The 18,311-nt window shown below is 43.7% G+C and overlaps 1 protein-coding gene across 1 annotated transcript in view; it reads left to right on the top strand.

The window, feature by feature from the left end:
* Nucleotides 1–344: 344 nt before the first annotated feature.
* Nucleotides 345–18,311, top strand: part of CCDC3 (coiled-coil domain containing 3) — a 92,719-nt gene continuing 74,752 nt past the window's right edge. Inside the window, exons 1-2 of the mRNA XM_070800721.1 lie at nucleotides 345–990; nucleotides 4,840–5,014. Of these exons, the coding sequence (XP_070656822.1) occupies nucleotides 617–990; nucleotides 4,840–5,014 (549 nt within the window). The 5' untranslated portion in view covers nucleotides 345–616. The remainder of the gene's footprint in view (nucleotides 991–4,839; nucleotides 5,015–18,311) is intronic.

The following is an 18,311-nucleotide window of genomic DNA, read 5'->3' on the forward strand; positions in this document are numbered from 1 at the left end:
AGTGTAAATGAGCTACTCAGAAAATGCAAAAACGTACGCTGAGTACTCATGGCAATTGACGGCAATTATTCTAAGAAGGCCATGTCTGGAGCGCGCTTTGTGCCTGCAGAGCTTCCACCTGGTCGGTGCGCAGGGCGCTCGAAGACGGCTGGGCCGCCGCTCCCCACACTGACTTTTCGGCCGCGGACCTCCCCGCTGGCGCAAACACGGAGCTCGGCCCGGGGGCTCCCGGTCCAGCGCCGACTGAGCTGTCTCCCCAGCACCGCGCGCCGCTGGACCGCTTCCCGCCTCCGCCCCTCCCGCTGCCGCCCACGCCCCAGCCACGGGGGGCAGGAGGAGGCGGCGGCCGGCCCTCCCCGTGCCCTTTTAAAAGCCTCCCAAGCGAGGCCCGGCAGGGGGATCCCGGCGGAGGAGGGAGCAGCACGTTGAGTTCCGCAGCGGTGCGCGGAGCCAAGCGCCCCGGGCTGCGCCTCCCGCTGGTGGGGCCCGGCACTTCGGGCTCCCGGACGCTCTCGCTGCCGCCGCGGGCCTCCCCGCCCCGGCCATGCGCCCCGGGTAGCGCGCCTGGGGCGCGGCGCCCACCCGGCGGCTCCCGCCGCCCGCCCCCGCCGCCGGCATGCTGCGCCCGCTGCTGCTCGCCGCGCTCTGCCTGGCCGGCGGGCTGGGGACCGCCCGCGGCTGCCAGCTGCCCTCCGAGTGGAGACCCCTGAGCGAGGGCTGCCGAGCCGAGCTGGCCGAGATCATCGTGTACGCCAAGGTGCTGGCGCTGCACGAGGAGGTGCACGGCCTGTACAACTACCTGCCCTGGCAGTATGAGGCCAGCGACGCGGGGCTCTTCTACTCCGCTGAGATCGAGATGCTGTGCGACCAGGCGTGGGGCAGCATGCTCGAGGTGCCAGCGGGTTCCAGGCTCAACCTCACCGGCCTGGGCTACTTCTCCTGTCACTCCCACACCGTGGTCCAGGATTACTCCTATTTCTTCTTCCTCAGGTGAGCCTGCCACCTCCCGCCCATACCATCCTTTCCGCCACTTGGCACGGCCAGCAGAGGTACCTTTATCCCCAGCAGGCTCAGGAACTCCTCCAGAATCCCGTCCAGGCGATGTTAAGTGATGCCCTGGTCTCCTTCCCATTTTCTGCTCTTTGGTGCTCCTCGTGTCTACAGAGATCTTGGGAGCCTCTGGCTAAGACTGTTGAAAAAACAGGGATGGCTCCCGTGCTTGACCAGGGAAGAGTGTTTCAGGCCAAAGCTCAAGGTGGTTTCCAGCAACAAACAGCCTATTCCCGATAGCAGAGGTTTATGCGGGGGGTGATGGGGGAAGAAGGGCCTGGTCACAGCGCTCTGAGGAGTATGAAGGGCAATCGGACAGGCGCCCTCTCTGGGTGAGTTCCATGCAGGTTGGTCTGTGGTGCAGATGAGATGCCTGTGGGTAAGAGTTCAGGTGACGGCGTCTCCTGGAGTTTGAAATAAGAAAGTGGAACCCTAATTGAGGTGGAATCCTTATAGAGGAGGAAAGCTATTTTTTAAAGTGGATGCTGTGGGAGTCGTTTGGGATGGACAGTGGTCAAAACCAATCCAAACACCTTTGGAATCAGACAATTGTTGGAATTCTGGCTGTGTTCTTCCTGTCATTTTGAGCAAGTTACTGACCTTGTCAAGAACCTCAAGAGCCTCACCTTCATAATGTGCCAAACGAGGTTGGTTGAGATTAGAGCCTAGTACCTGCTGCAGAACACCTGGTGCAGGTCAGATGAGGCGCGTGTAGTTGCTCAGCTCTGCACACCTGCTTAAACGCCAAGACGGGACCGCGTGGAATGCAGCCCAGCTGTCCTCGTGTTCCACTCGGATTAGCTCGTATCAGCTGCCAGCAGATCTCAATGCCAGGCTCTTCCAAATAGCCAAAGTTGACAGAGGAAGGGCCTGGGGGTGGGGGCATTAAGGGATTGGGAAGGTGCTCACAGAGCTTTGAAGAACAGAGAGGTGAATTAGACCAGGCCTTGTCTGTTGGGAGACTCCTGGAATCTTGTGAAGTTCCATGAAAGTTTGTCGTGTGGTCACGACGAAATGCATGTAGATAAGGGTTCAGGTTATGGGTTCAACTGAAGTTTGCAATACAAAACAGCAGGTGGAACCCTAATACATTGGTTCTCTCCAGTTGGAGGAGGAGGCTGAAACAGAGGAACTGGGAGGAACCTCAAAATGGAATCTAACGGATAGTGATTGGACAATAAGTCCCATCTTCCCAGTATGTGGCAGAGCATTAAGGATATTTGGAATAGCCATGACCTTGGTCTGCAGACTAACTTTTAGCTCTTGAGATTTCACATCACTGAGAAAGAAGACAGAAGGTTCCACAGAGGGGCGTCCGTAAGCTTGCAGTAACACATGTTTTCCATATTAAAGCCAGAATATCTAAGTTTAGAATACATGGCGTGCTTTGTGTTGGCTTGGGTGGTTTAGCCAGATTAAGTTGAATTAAAAAAAAAATACTGGAGAAATACAGTTTCTAAATAAAGCTGGCAAGGAGTGAGATAGTACCTTCTTGATATGGAGAAACTTAGATTTTTACATGTCTTTATAGGGAAACCAGCTCTAAAACTATTCAACAATAAAACTTTATTTTCCAAAGTAAAAAGAGCCAGAGTACTTAAGGAGACATTATTTTCTTTTCCGATTTTATAATGAAATACAGTTTTGTCCACTGGCTCTCTGGTGGTCAGCCAGCTCTTTCCTCTTTTTCTCTGACATATTTATAAAACGTTAGGGCAGAGATACAGAGTCAAATGGTGGTCTGACAAGATTTCTATTTCAGAGGGCTGTATTGCCCTGATGTGTGTTAACAACCACAAACAAATCATTCCTCTGTTATTCTGGGCCCCTCGGAGAGGAGAACAGATTCTGGTCAGTGTCACGGGAGAGAGTGGCAGTGGAGACTCCCTGGTGAGCCCCCAAATGCCTACTTTGGGCTGGAGTGCCGCTTCCATCTCTGCTTTTCCTTCTCTTGACTTCTCTGTCTTGCCAACAGGTACTTTACGCAGGGTTCTGTTAAAATGTTAAGTTTTATACGGTGCTTACTCTGTGTCAAATACTTTACTTACTTTTAAAAAAATGCACTCCTCATCATTAAACAAATAAGGATGCTGTTGTCATCCTCGTTTTATAGATTGTGCTTTAAGCTTAGAGAATTTAAGAAATTCGCTGTGTGTCAAACAGGAGATAAGTAGCAGTGGTAGGACTTGAATCTTGGGTCATTGCAATTAGCTTTCCTTTGCCCAGGAAACAAGGAGCACTCCACTAGGAGAAGGAAGGCAGCTTGGGAGATACACAAATGTTCACCCGCACCCGTCCCCCGACTCACATGTTTTGAAAAAGGATAGACATGTGCAGTGTGAGGTAGAGAAACAACAGAGAGAGTGACTCCTCTAAGGCGAGCCATGTAAATGTGTAATTGGAAGCTGCATGTAAATCAGTGAAGTTAGAATATACCCTCACACTGCACAAAAATATCTCACAGTGGTTTAAAGACTTAAACATAAGACATGATGCCATAAAACTCCTAGAAGAGAGCATGGGCAAAATGTTCTCTGACATAAATTGGACCTTTGTTTTCCTAGGTCAGTCTCCCAAGGTAATAGAAATAAAACCACATATAAACAAAGGGGACCTGATCAAACTTATAAGCTTCTGCACAGCAAAGAAAACCATAAAAAAAAAAAAAAGACAACCTAAAGAATGGGAGAAAGTATTTGCAAATGATGCAATAGACCAGGGCTTAATTTCAAATACACAGACCATACAACTCAACAACAAAAAAAACCCAATCAAAAAATGGGCAGAAAACCTTAATAGACATTTCTCCAAAGAAGACATGCAGATGGCCAGTAGACACATGAAAATATACTCAGAATCACTAATTCTTAGAGAAATGCAAATCAAAGCTACCGCCAGGTACCATCTCCTATCAGACGGAATGGCTATCATCAAAAAAGAACAAATAGCAAATGTTGGAGAGAGTGTGGAGAAAAGGGAACCCTCCTACACTGTTGGTGGGAATGTAAGTTGGGGTAGCCACTATGGAAAACAGTATGGGGGATCCTCAGAAAGTTCATAGGACCACCATATGATCCAGCAGTCCCCCTCGTGGGCATATCCCCGGACAAAGCTGTAATTCAGGAACATACATGCACCCCCATGTTCATAGCAGTATTCCCAACAGCCAAGATACGGAAACAGCCTAGATGTCCCTTGATAGTTGAATGATTAAAGAAAATGTGGTATGTATATATGAATATTACTCAGCCAGAACAAGAAAGAAAGAATGCCATTTGCAGCAACATGGATGGAACTAGAGATAATTCTACTAAGCGGAGTAAGTCACAAAGAGAAGAATAAATACCATATTATATCACTTATATGTGGAATCTAAAATATGGCACGAATGAACCTATTTACAAAACAGAAACAGACTCATGGATACAGAGAATAAACGTGTGGTTGCTAAGGGGAATGGAGGGAGGGAGACGGACGGACTGGGTGTTTGGGGTTAGCAGATGCAAACTGTTATATTTGGAATAAACAGCAAGGTCCTACCTTAGCACAGGGAACCATATCCAATCTCCTGGGATAAACCATAATGGAAAAGATATAAAAAATGTATATATATGTATAACTGAGTCACTTTACAGCAGAAATTAGCACAACATTGTAATTAAACTCTACTTTAAAAAAAGATGTTGTATAACTGGCAACTCTGTCACAGTCTTCTGTTGATTCTCAATTCGACATGGCACACCCCATGGGTGTCCAGCCTACAGCTCTTGCCTCCTTTTTTTCCATTAGGATGGATGAGAACTATAACCTCTTGCCTCATGGAGTCAATTTCCAAGATGCCATCTTTCCAGACACTCAAGAGAACAGAAGGATGTTTTCTAGCCTTTTCCAGTTTTCAAACTGTTCACAAGGGCAGCAGCTGGCGACTTTCTCCAGTGACTGGGAGGTCCAAGAAGACACTAGGGTAAGAATTGGCTATACCCTGTGCTACAGCAAAATAATAAGAGAGCTATGACTCATACGAATGTTGAGAGCAAGGGGGTCAAGAGGCCTCTTCCAAAGTCCAGATCAAGAGGTATTTTTCACCCTCTCCACAGCCCTCCCAGAAGCTGACAAGCACTGCTCACAAACTCTGGAGTCCTCAGGCTGTACTGTGTGGCATGAGGTTCCTCACAAAGTGAGGGGACAAGTTGGGCTGAAGGTTGGCATGCTGTGCCTCAGTTTCCTCTTCTGTAAATTGGAAGCAATAGTAACATCTGTATCTTAGGGCGGATGCGACATGATTTAACTATGTAGGGAATGTCAATAGGTAAAGCCTTTAGTGAGGTGTTTGAGAGTAAGCACTCAATACACTGAGCTGTTATGACTACTTCTGTTGTTGATTTCAAATACTTATGTATGTTTTTACTTGGCCCTGCTGGGTCCTAGTTGTGGCATGTGGGATCTTCAGTCTTTCTGCAGCATGCAGGATCTTCAGTTGCAGCATGCAAACCTTTAGTGGCAGGATCTAGTTCCCATGGAACAGAAGGATCCGGATCACTCTGGGCATGAAGATAGAAAAGGCACCTTTCAGTCTGAGGCAGATGCCTGAGTTGTGGGGATATTTCGAGGACTGTCGCTTTCTTCGAGCAGTGGCATGCAACTGAGCCAGGGGAGCAGGGAGGCCGTGGCCCATCGCTCCCAGTCTCCCACCAAGATGTTTATAGGACCACGTGACAGACCGCAGGAGACAGTTCTGATGTGGGTTAATGAACCAACGTGCATGTATTAGGTGGTTTCCTTCTTTCCCGCATCTGTGGTGGCCTTGGTGGGGGCGCTGTCTTTCTCTTGTCTTGTGGGTTGCCCTAGGGGAGTGACCTTGTTCTTCCAAACCTCCTGCCCAGGGCTCCATGGCACCTGGAGGCTTTCTTCATGTTCTTTGCACAGAAACTGTTCTCATCGTGGGCAAATGCATCCGACTGCAGAAAAGTGTTGATTCTTCCTTTCCATACGTTATCCAGGGTTCCTTCCTTAGGCCTGCCCTACTGACGGTTCTCAACTCCATGACCCCTCTTCAAGATTTGCCAAAATCTTCTGAGTGCATGTCATATATTTCACTCCCCACATGGATCTAAACACCTTTCTTTCCCCTGCCCCACTCTTCTTTTTTTCCTACCCGGCTCTTAATCTGTGCCAGTGCCCACTCCACATTGAACTGGAACCACCAAGTATAAGCCTGAGTATCCCCAGCCAGGGTCAGACCGTAGCATGTTCAAATTAAATCTTTTTAGTCTTGGTCCTGTGGTTCTCCATTTTGTGGGATTTTTGCTTCATGTACTAAATCCTTGGTAATAGTACACTGATGTCAAGAGATCAGATGTTGATCCAAAAATATCTCGCAGCTGAGCCCCAAACTCTTTAGATATATAACTGATTAGCCCTGTGGTCACACAATGAAGCTATTAACATTTTACTGCAATTAGATTCTCCATCATTCGAAAAAAATAGAACAATGAGACTGTGGAGAATTGTTTTAATGTGAAGGCAGTCCTGTTTTGGGTGGTCAGATGTTGATCTTGGGGAGAATTCCTCTTCCATTTCATCATCCTGGTCTCTTAGATAACAGAGGGTGGGTATGTGTGTTTGCGCTGAGTCAGAAGCTTTTGGGGAAAGAGAATTAATTGTTCCAGGTTGCTGAGCTGCTGCAGAGCCAAATTGAGGTGTTGATGGACTTTGTATGTGTCACGTCTTGGCTCCTTCTTCTGCCCACTTTGAAAGGTACCACATCAGAGCTGAGTTAAATTAGCTAGTTCATTTGAGAATTTAGGTTTAAAATAAAACTACGGTGCTAGCATTTATATTTTATGATATTCCATGAGATATTTTTACTTTCTCTGCAGTGATTAAAATAGTTGTGAATTGAAGGTGTCAGAATTAGACGAAGAGTTATGAACAGTTACTTGCTTCTTTCTTGAAAAAAAACTAAAACTAAAAATTATCTGCCTTAAAAAAAAAAAAACAACTTATGTTCAGTTGCGCTGGATGTTTGTTGCCGTGAGGGCTTTTCTCTAGTCATGGCAAGCGAAGGCTACTCTTTGTTGCAGCGCACAGGCTTCTTATTGCAGTATCTTCCCTCATCGCAGAGCACAGGCTCTGAGCACATGGGTCTCAGTAGTTGTGGGTTGTGGGCTCACTAGTTTTGGCACACGGGCCTAGTTGATCTGCAGCTTGTGGGATCTTCCTGGACCAGGGATTGAACCAATGTCCCTGCTCTGGCAGATGGATTCCTATCCACTGTGCCACCAGCGAAGTCCTCTCTGCTTTTTCTGTGTGAAGGTGAGTATCCTGCTTTCTCTCCTATGCAGGGTAAATAAATCATGTTACGACACAAACAGTCTGTTTTTCCTAAGGTGATGGGTCTTCCATTTTAGACAGGGTCAGAGGAGCTTGTTTGGGTCACCTTTTAATTCCAGTTAGACTCTTGCTAATGGGAACATGTGAATCCTTCATTTGTTCTGAGACCATTATGAATGGCCCTGGACGGTGCACATTACACAGTTTCCCTATATCACATGCCGTGTCTTAGATGACGATGAATTCAGGGGGCACACTGATGCATTCTCATCATTTCCACTCTTGCTGCTGCTCTTCTCTAAGTCCCCAGTCAGCTCGAACAGTGTGCTTAGATTGTGGTCGTGAAGGGTGCATCTTCTCCTTCTCATTCTCTTGGAGCATCACATGAATCTGGGACTCTAGGGTCAGTCTGGAGGTTAAGAAATGGAACCAGAGGAAAATCTGATGTAGGGAAACTTTTTGTGATACATACCCAGGACAACCTGCAACTCGGTCCTCAGCAGCCAAATCCTCCCATTCTCTAATCCCATCCTTAGACATCCCACCGCTCCCCCCTCCCCCCACCCCCCCACCCCTTGCTTCCGTCAGTGGAAACAAGCTTGCTTTCAAAAGTTGCCAGGGAATCAGCAGCACTCCTAAGTGTTCAGCATCTCTCTGGTTCAGTATCATGGTGTTAATGGGGCCTCCGGGGATGTCTTTGGCAAGTTAGAGCATCCATCCCATTTTCTGGCAGGGTTCTCTCCACGCCAGCCAAGAACATTTTCCTTTCCTTTTTTCTTCCCGGCTGGGTGAGTGTAGCAATCAAAACAAAAGTTGGCTGTTTTCCTCTCTCAGCAAGTCCTGTCCCCCGGGACCGCAACCCAGACTGACCCACACATACATCAATCTGACCTAGAGTGTCATGGGACTGACATAAAATCTGTGGAAGACCTCCTGTCATCTTTCTTTTTTCCCTTTTTAGAGTTGGGAAGGATGGTGAGGGAGGTACCATCCTCATCAGGCAATCCGGATTGGCTGTGCCATTTTCAGAGGCGTGACCTCAGGCAGAACCCTTAATTTCCCACAACTTCAGTTTTCTCCTTCCCTGATAGCTCAGTTGGTAAAAAATCTGCCTGCAATGCAGGAGACCCCAGTTCGATTCCTGGGTCAGGAAGATCTGCTGGAGAAGGGATAGGCTACCCACTCCAGTATTCTTGGGCTTCCCTTGTGGCTCAACTAGTAAAGAATCCCCCTGCAGTGCAGGAGACCTGGGTTTCATCCTTGGGTTGGCAAATCCCCTGGAGAAGGGAAAGGCTATCCTCTCCAATATCCTGGCCTGGAGAATGCCATGAACTGTATAGTCCATGGGGTTGCAAAGAGTCGGACATGACTGAGTGACTTTCACTTTCAAAACATATAAACTGTCTCAGGTTGTCTTAAGGACCCCATTAGATCATAGGTTTGAAAGCACTTTGTCAGTTGTAAAGAGTGATGGAGGGGTTTATGACTATAAATGGATATTTAGAAAGTATGGCTTTAAATCTTAAAGATTATGCAGCTTTTTAAAAGCTTCCGGTGTCTTCCCAGGGCAGTGGCAGTGGGAGCAGGGCTGACAGGGTGGGTGGTGGAGAGGGGAACAGATGACGGGGAAGCTCTCGTGTGTTGTAATTCATTCAACAGACTTTACTGGGTTCTGGTCACAGAGCACTTAAAAATTCATGTACTGAGTTATAAACCATGTTCACGTGGATTCCCAAATCTGAAAGTATAAAATGGTAGTCAGTAGAGTTATTTCTCCCACCTCGGACACCCATCCACCCAGTTCCCACCTACCCTCCAAATGAATAACCACTGTTAATAGTTTCTTGTAAGCTTCCAATGAGTATTCTCCCCCAACAAACACTTCAGTCAAGATTCACTGTCTTCTTTAAGGGCATGGCAGCCCACTCCTATATTCCTGCCTGGAGAATCCCATGGACAGAGGAGCCTGACGGGCTTCAGTCCCTGGGGTCACAAAGAGTCGGACACGACTGCGTGACTAACACACACTTTTGGTACCAGTGGCACTGCGATGCGCACACGTGGTTGTGGGACGTGTAAGTAGACATGTAAGTTGCTGTATCTAGACATGTACGTTGGTTTAAACAGCTGTGTCGTATTCCATTGTATTAATGCCTTACTGTGTATTTAATCAAGTCCCCTGTTGATAGGTAGTAACACTGTTTCCAGTCCATGGATATTACATGGAGTGTGGACATGTATGACATTATATCAATACACACCTCATTTTGTGGAATTGTTGAGTCCAGTCTTTAGCAAGTGGCTGTTGAGTGACTGCCATGAGGCAGCTGCTGTGTTAGATACCAGAGTTTCAATGTTGAGAAAAATACAAAGTCCCTGACCTCATGAAGTTTATAGTCCTAGCGCTGGTGGTGAATACAATCAAAAGACCACATTAATGACTTTAGAATTTAAAATGGAAATAAATGCTTCAAGGGAAAGAAAGGAAATAATCAGGAAGTCTGACCTAGACGTAGGGATAAAGAAAGCTTTTGCTGCTGAATTATACTGGAGCTAAAATCTGATGGAAGAGGAGATACTCTAGTTAATGTGGGAGTATTGGGATAATGAGAGAAATCCAGAGAGGTGAAGAATCTGTGCAAAGGCCATGTGGTAGCAGGATCCATGGTGCCTTTGAGAAAATCAAAGAAATCCCCAGTAGCTGGAGGAAAGGGAGTGAGTGAGAAGGATGTGGCAAGAGCTCTAAGTGGGGCCAGACCGTGTGGGAATTGATAGTTTCTGGTGAGGACTGGGCTTTGTTCTAACAGTAATGGGACACCTCTGATGTTTTGAAAGCAACAGGTGATGGGAGCAAATGCATATTTTAAAAAAAAAAAACCGAAGTGGGAAATATATTGGAGGGGATCCAGATGATATGGTAAGAAGAGGCAGTGGTTGTTTGAAAGCAGCCAGATAGATGTTGGGCTCGGGTGAAGGTGGAGGGGATGGAGCGATGTAGGCAAACTTGAGAGAGATTTAGGATCTAAAATCAGTAGATGTCATGGCGGTTTGGGTTTGGCTGGTAAACTATGTGGGAGGGACAAAGATGACTCCTGTGTTTCTGGCTGACTGCATACCAGGATAAATGGAATAGGACAGGTTTGGAGAGGAATTCCTGAGTCCAGTGCTGGACATGTTGAGTTGAGGTGCCCTTGAGCTGTCCGCGTGAGAGCTTGAGTAGGTGGCTGGATCTGTGTTTGGAGGTTTGAGAAGAGCTCTGAGTGGAGGATATGCCTTTGGGACTAAGTGATATCCAGGTGTCAGCTGAACCTGGATATGGATGAGATTTCCAAGGGAGAGGACTTAGAGTCGAAGCCCGCAGGTAGGTCTGAGCCTTGTGAAATGCTAACACTGGTGAGAGGGCAGAGGCGCCCGAGAAAAATCCAGGAGCGTGAACAGCACAGAATGTGTGCAGAAGGATGAGTGATTGACAACCAAGAGCTCTTGAGAAGTCAGGTAGGAGGAGGGCTAAAATAAGCACCTTACTCCACTGGCAGAGAGAACAGTTCCGGAGAGGGAGAGAGCAGAATCTAGGTTGTGGCGTGGAGGAGGGAGGGCAGCTCCTTCAGGGTGTTCAGTTGTGGGTTGAACACCATTGAGGCTTTAGGTGAAGGGGCGAAATAGTTGAGGGAGGGGTTTTGTTTTGTTTTAATGGCAGCCATCCTGGTCAAAGCCTCTTGGTCCCTGTTTTCCTACTCATGAGATGCTGTCTTCCCAAACAGACTAGACTACTTGAGGGCAGGAGTATCTATTCTATTCCTTGTTGTACATGTGGTGCATTTTTGTGGTGTCTCATACATTTGTTGAATGAATTCTCTCACGAATTCTCTCTCATTCAGAGAGCTCTGAGACCTTAGAAAGCAGGGGCCTCTCTTTCTTCCTCTATTTCTGTTCTCTAAATGAATATTTAATTCCACACAATAAAATTCACTTTTTCATATACAGTTATGTTTGACAGATACAAATGGTTGAACAACTGCAACTCCAACCACAATATAGAAAGCTTCTGTCACTGCTGAAACCCTGCCCTGGGCTGCCACTGTGTGGTCAGACCCCTCCCCAACCTCAAATCCTGGGGACTTCTAAAGGGTTCTCCAGCTAGTTTTGCATTTTCCAGAATGTCATGTGAATAGAATCATTATGTTGCTTTACTTTTTAAAATTTGTCTTCTTTTATATAGCAGAATGCGCTTGAGATTTGTCTGTGGTATATGTCTATAGTTCGCTTTTAATGGCTAAAGCATTTTTTAAAATTAGAGATGATACTTTCATCTTTGTATGAAAGTGAAAGTGAAGTCGCTCAGTCGTGTCCGACTCTTTGCGACCCCATGGACTGTAGCCTATCAGGCTTCTCCGTCCATGGGGTTTTCCAGGCAAGAGTACTGAGTGGGGTGCCATTTCCTTCTCCAGAGGATCTTCCTGACCCAGAAATTGAACCCAGGTCTCCCGCATTGCAGGCAGACGCTTTATCGTCTGAGCCACCAGGGAAGTCATAATCTTTGTATAGTTGGCCCAATTTTTAGAAGTATTTACACTTCAGTTAGACTTCTCAGAAACAGTGTGAGGCACGTTAACATTGGAAGTGTCAGCATGTCTATTTTACAGATGAGGAAACTGAGATTTAGGGCAATTAAGTAGGTTGCACAAGATCATCCAGCTAGTAAGTGGTGAAGAGACTGAAATGCAGGCTTTCTCATTTTGTCTTTGCATTAGCCTTGTATGAGGTTTCCAGTTGTTCTTCATTCTCATTTGTACTCGGAATTGTCAGTTTAAAAACAAAATGGATATTCTAATAAGTGTGTGGTGCTATCTCAGTGTGGGTTTTAAGAAAAATTCTACATATAAGTGTGACCAAATAGTATTTGTCTTTCCTTGACTTGTATCACTGATCGTGATGTTCTCAAGGTTCATCTGTGTTATCACAAAGGGCAGAATTTCCTTCTTTCCTGTGGCTGAGTAATATTCCTTTGTATGTATTAATACATATGCCACATTTTTCTTCATTTGTTGATGGATACAGGTTGTTTCCATGAATTGGCTATTGTGATGAATGATTCAGTGAATATGGTACTGATTTCTTAGACGTACTGATGTCATTTGCTTGTATACTCAGAAGAGGGTTTTCTGGATGGTAGTTCTATTTTTAATATTTTGAGGACCTTGCATTTGGACTGTTGCCCATAATGACTGCACCAGTTGTCATTCCCATCAACGATGTACAAATGTTCTCTTTTCTCCATATCCTTGCTAACACGTTATCTTTCATTTTTTGGATCATAGCCATAGTAACAGGCTTCCCTGGTGGCTCAGACGGTAAAGAATCTGCCTGTAATGTAGGATACCCAGGTTCAATCCCTGGGTCGGAAAGATCCCCTGGAGCAGGAAACGGCTACCCACTCCATTATTCTTGCCTGGAGAATTCCATGGAGAGAGAGGAGCCTGGTGGGCTACAGTCCATGGGGTCACAAAGAGTCAGACATGACTGAGTGACTAACACACTCACACAGCCAGAGTAACAGGCATGAGGTGATATCCCAGTATGGCTTCGGTTTGCATTTCCTTGATTAGCTAGTCATTTGTCTGTCTGTTCAGAACCTCCACCTATTTTTAAACAATCAGATGGTTTTACTATTTATTTGTAAGATTTCCCTGTATGTTTTGGACCAGATGGATGGTTTTTAAATTAAAAGGGCAATAGGTCGCCCTTTTATTTTATTGTTTCCTTTGCTGCACAGGAGCTTTTTATTTTGGTGTAATCCAGTTTATCAGTTTTTGCTTCTGTTGCCTGTGCTTTTGGCGTCCTATGTAGAAAATAATTGCTCATACCAGCGTCAAGAAGCAATTTCTTTTTCTGTTTTCTAGTTTCAGGTCTTACCTGTAAGTCTTTACACTGAGTTCGTTTGTGTATATAGAGTGAAAGTATTAGTCACTTAGTCGTGTCCCACTCTTTGTGAACCCTGTGGACTGTAGCCCTCCAGGATTCTCTGTCCATAGGGATTCTCCAGGCAAGAATAATGAAATGGGTAGCCATTCCCTTCTCCAGGGGATCTTCCCAACCCAGGGATCAAACCTGGGTCCCCTGCATTACAGCAGATTCTTTACCATCTGAGCCAACAGGGAAGCCCCGTATAGAGTGAAATAAGGGTCAACTTTCATTTATCTTCATGTGAATCCAGTTTTACCAACGTAATTGTTAAAGAAATGAATCTTCCCCATTTTATGTTCTTCGCATTTTACTGTAGATTATTTGACTGTAACTGTGTGGATTTATTTCTGGGCTCTCTATTCTGTCCCCCTGGTCTTTGTTTTTAGGTTTGTACCATACTGTTTTAATTACTATACCTTTTAATATAACTTGAAACAGGAACAGTGATGCCTCCAGCTTTGTTCTTTTTTTTAAGATTGCTTTGGTTAATACGACCCAGAAATCCCACTGCTGGTCATACACCGAGGAAACCAGAATTGAGAGACACATGTACCCCAGTGTTCTTCACAGCACTGTTTACAATAGCTAGGACATGGAAGCAACCTAGATGTCCATCAGCAGATGAATGGATAAGCTGTGGTACATGTACACAATGGAGTATTACTCAGCTATTAAGAAGAACACACTTGAAAAAGTTCTAATGAGGTGGATGAAACTGGAGCCTATTATACAGAGTGAAGTAAGTCAGAAAGAAAAACACCAATACAGTATGTTAACACATATATATGGAATTTAGAAAGATGGTAACAATGACCCTATATCAAGACAGCAAAAGAGACACAGATATAAAGAACAGACTTTTGGAGTCTGTGGGAAACAGGCGAGGGTGGGATGATTTGAGAGAACAGCATTGAAACATGTATATTACCATATGTGAAATAGATCACCAGTCCATGTTCAATGCATGAAACAGGGCACTCAAAGCTGGTGCACTGGGACAACCCAGAGGGATGGGATGGGGAGGGAGGAGGGAGGCACATGTACACCCATGGCCGATTCATGTCAGTGTGTGGCGAAAACCACTACAGTATTGCAAAGTAATTAGCTTCCAATTAAAACAAATAAATTAATTTTTTAAAAAAAGGAAAAAGAAAGGAGGGGGAAGGACAACCTAGTTAAGCACCTGACACTTTCGCATCCTGGTTGCATGACCTGCTAGTTCTGTTTCCTTGCACAAGCACTGAACTCTCTGGGCCTCTTTATCACTAAATGAAGTTAATACACGTGGGTGGTAAAAAAAAAAAAAAAAAAAAGGTTGCTTTGGCTATTCAGAATCTTTGCAGTTCCACACAAATTTTTGAATTGTTTTTTCCATTTCTGTGGAAAATGCCACTGAAATTTTAATAGCCATTGTTTTGAATCTCTAGATCACTGTGGGTAATATGGGCATTTTTAGCAATATTAGTTCTTCCAGTCCATAAATATGGGACCTCTCCCCATTGATTTTTGTCTTTCTCATCAATCTTATAAAGTTTTCAGGGCATAGATCGTTTACTTCCTTGGTTAAATTTGTTCCTAGGTATTTTGTTCTCTTAGGTGACATCATCGATAGGATTGCTTACTCATTTCCTTTTCGGATTGTTGTTGGTGTAAACAAATACAACTGCTTTTTTTTTTTTTTTTGTCATGTAGATTCGTATCCTAAAGTTTTACTGGATCATGTATTCTAAATTTGTGGCATGTGTGTAGAGTCTTCAGGGTTTTCTACATATAGAATCATGACATCTGCAAACAGAGATAGTTTTCCTTCCTTTGTTCCAATTTAAATGCCTTTTATGTCTTTTTTTTTTTTTTTTGCCAGTACTTCCAGTATTATGTTTAGTAGAATTGGCATGAATAGGAAAGCCTTCAGTTTTCCCCACTGATTATGATGTTAGCCATGGGCTTTTCATAAATGGCCTTTATTGTGTTGAGGAAATTTCTTTTATATTTATTTTATTCAGTTTTTATCATGAATGGGTGTTGAATTTTGTCAAGTGTTTTTTTTTCTGCATATTGAGATGATCATGTGGTTCAAATATTGTATTTTGTGAATGTGCTATATATTACATTGATTTGTGTATGTTAAACCAACATTCCTTCCCAGGGGAAGTTGGGAACACCACTGGTCATGGTGTTTAATCTTTTTGATACATATTTGAATCCAGTGTGCTAGTGTTATTGAGGAGTTTTACACCTATGTTTATCAGAGGTATTGGTCTGTAGTTTTCTATTCTTGCAGTGTCTTTGTCCAACTATGATATCTGGTGAGGCTGCTGTCATTAAATGAGTTTGGATGTATTTCCTCTAATTTTACTTTTTGGAAGAGTTTAAGAAGCACTGGTGTTAATTCTTATTTGAATATTAGTAGAATTCAACTTTGAATCCATTTGGTCCTAGGCTTTTCACTTTGGGGAGTTTTTAAAATTACTATTTGAATCTCTTTATTTGTTACTGGTGTGTTGAGTTTTTCTGTTTTTTGTTTCAGTCTTAACACATTGTATGTTTCTCAAAATTTATCTATTCTAAGTTTTCCAATTTGTAATTGTTCATCAATAGTCCCTTATGATTTTGCTTCTTTACTTTTTAGGTACCTGTTATAATGTCACTTTCATTTCTGTTTTTATTTCAGTTTTCTCTTTTTCCTTCTTAGTTTAGGTAAGGTTTTTTAAAATTTTTTATGGATTTAAATTGAAGGCTAATTACTTGGCAGTATTGTAGTGGTTTTTGCCATACATTGACATGAATCAGCCATGGGTGTAAATATGAGGCTTTATTGATTTTGTTTATTTCTTTCAAAAAATCAACTTACAATTCTTTTCTGTTATTTTCTAGTCTGTATTTGATTTATTTCTTCTCTGATCTTTATTAATTTCCTTCCTTCTGCTAACTTTGGGTTTAGTTCTTTTGTAGTTCATTGAGGTATAAAGTTAGGTTGTTTATTAGAGATCTCTTATAATATGGGCATTTATCACTATAAACTTTTCTCTTAGTTCTGCTTTTACTATATCCCTTAAGTTTTGGTATGTTGTGTTTTCATTTTCATTTGTTTCAAGATTTTAAAAATTCCCTTTTGACATCCTCTTTGATCCAAATGGTGTACCCTCTAGGAGAGAAGGAGTTTTATTTCTCCTTTTCAAGTCTGTATGAATTTGTTTCTTTATTGCACTGGCTAGGGCTTCCTGTATGAGGTTGCGTAGATGGATAAGCGTGGACGACCTGTCTTAAGCATGATATCGTTAGTTTTTGTGCCAGCGCCTGTTAGCAGGTTAAAGAAATTTTCTTCTATTTCTGATTTGGTGAGAATTTTAATCTTAAATTGAAGTTAAATTTCATGAAAAACTCTTTCAGCATCTGAGATCATCATGACATCTTTCTTCTTCAGTTTGTAATTAAGTACATGACATTGAATGTCAAATGCTGAACCATGCTTATATTCTCAAGATAAATCCTATTTTCAGGTATTAATGGACTTTATTTGCTAATATTTTGTTGAGAATTTTTTTACACTTATGTTCATGAGAGATATTTGTTTGTAGTTTTCTTTTAATTAAAAAAAGGGCACGAGGATAATATTAGGCTTCCAAAATGGGTTGGAAAGTGTTCTTTCCTATTCTACGGATGAGATTGTGTAGAATTGGTGGTGTTTGTTTCCCATTAAATGTTGGTGGATTAGTCTTCTGTGGACAAAAATAATATCACATAGTGGGTGGCTTCAACAAGAGACATTTGTTCTCTCTCAGTCCTGGGGGCCAGGAGTCCATGATCAGGGTGCTGGCAGAGTTGAGCTCCTCTGGGGTATCTGTGGCTTGGAGGTGGCTCCCCTCTTTCTGCCTCCTCACCTGGTCATCCCTCTGCATATGAATGTCCTTAGTGTCTCTCCATTTGTTCTAATTTCCCCTTCTCATAAGGCCACCAGTCAGCTTGGATGGGGCTCACCCTAACAGGCTCATTTTAACTTGATGGCTGCTTTAAAGGCCATATCTCCAGATACAGCCGTATTCTGAAGTGCTGGGGGTTAGGCCTCCAACAAATGAATTTTGGAGAGACACAATTCAGCCCGTAATGGTTTGGTAAAATCTTATCAGTGGATAATCTGTACCTGGAGTCTTCTTTTGTTGGAAGGTTCTCTACTCATTCAGTTTCTTTAATAGAAGGGACCATTTAGGGTGTCTGTTCTGGCTGTGCTACCGTGGCAGTGCAGATCTGAGACTAGAGTTGGCTGTGGTCCAAAGCTGGGTAAGGAAAAAAGAAAAAGAAAGCCAGGGACTTCCTCCATACTGTCTAGCACACTGGGGCTCCTTTTCTTGATCTAGACAGAAATAGATTTCTTGTAGAGTTCCTGCTGCATAGCGATTCAGCCTGCTTTGATTCAGGTCCCATTGTCTCTAGCTGTTTAGTTTTCAGAGTCTTCAGGTTGTTGCTTTGTGCGTTATGTGCACAGATTTTAACATAATCAACAGGAGTCATAGGCTCCATTCAGTTTCCTTCATCTTGGCTTACTGGAAGTTGATGTTTCTGTTTGACTGGGCCCATTGAGAACATCTGGTCAATCTTGCATGGAATGTATTACGGGGAGACAAAGAATGGTATTTATTTTCTGATGATCAAAAGCAAATAAGAATAGGGGGAGGATAACATTGAAACATATATATTATCATATGTGAAATATATCGCCAGTCCAGGTTTGATGCATGAGGCAGGTTGCTCAGGGCTGGTGCACTGGGATGACCCTGAGGGATGGGATGGGGAGAGAGGTGGGAGGAGGATTCAGGATGGGGAACACGTACATCCATGGCTGATTCATGTCAATGTATGTCAAAAACCACTACAATATTATAAAATAATTAGCCTCCAATTAAATAAATTAAAAAAAAGAATAGGGGAGGAAGCAAATAGGAATGGGAAAGAGGATCTAGCATTTT

The sequence above is a fragment of the Bos indicus genome, chromosome 13 (assembly GCF_029378745.1).
Source record: "Bos indicus isolate NIAB-ARS_2022 breed Sahiwal x Tharparkar chromosome 13, NIAB-ARS_B.indTharparkar_mat_pri_1.0, whole genome shotgun sequence".
Classification (NCBI taxonomy): Eukaryota; Metazoa; Chordata; class Mammalia; order Artiodactyla; family Bovidae; genus Bos; species Bos indicus.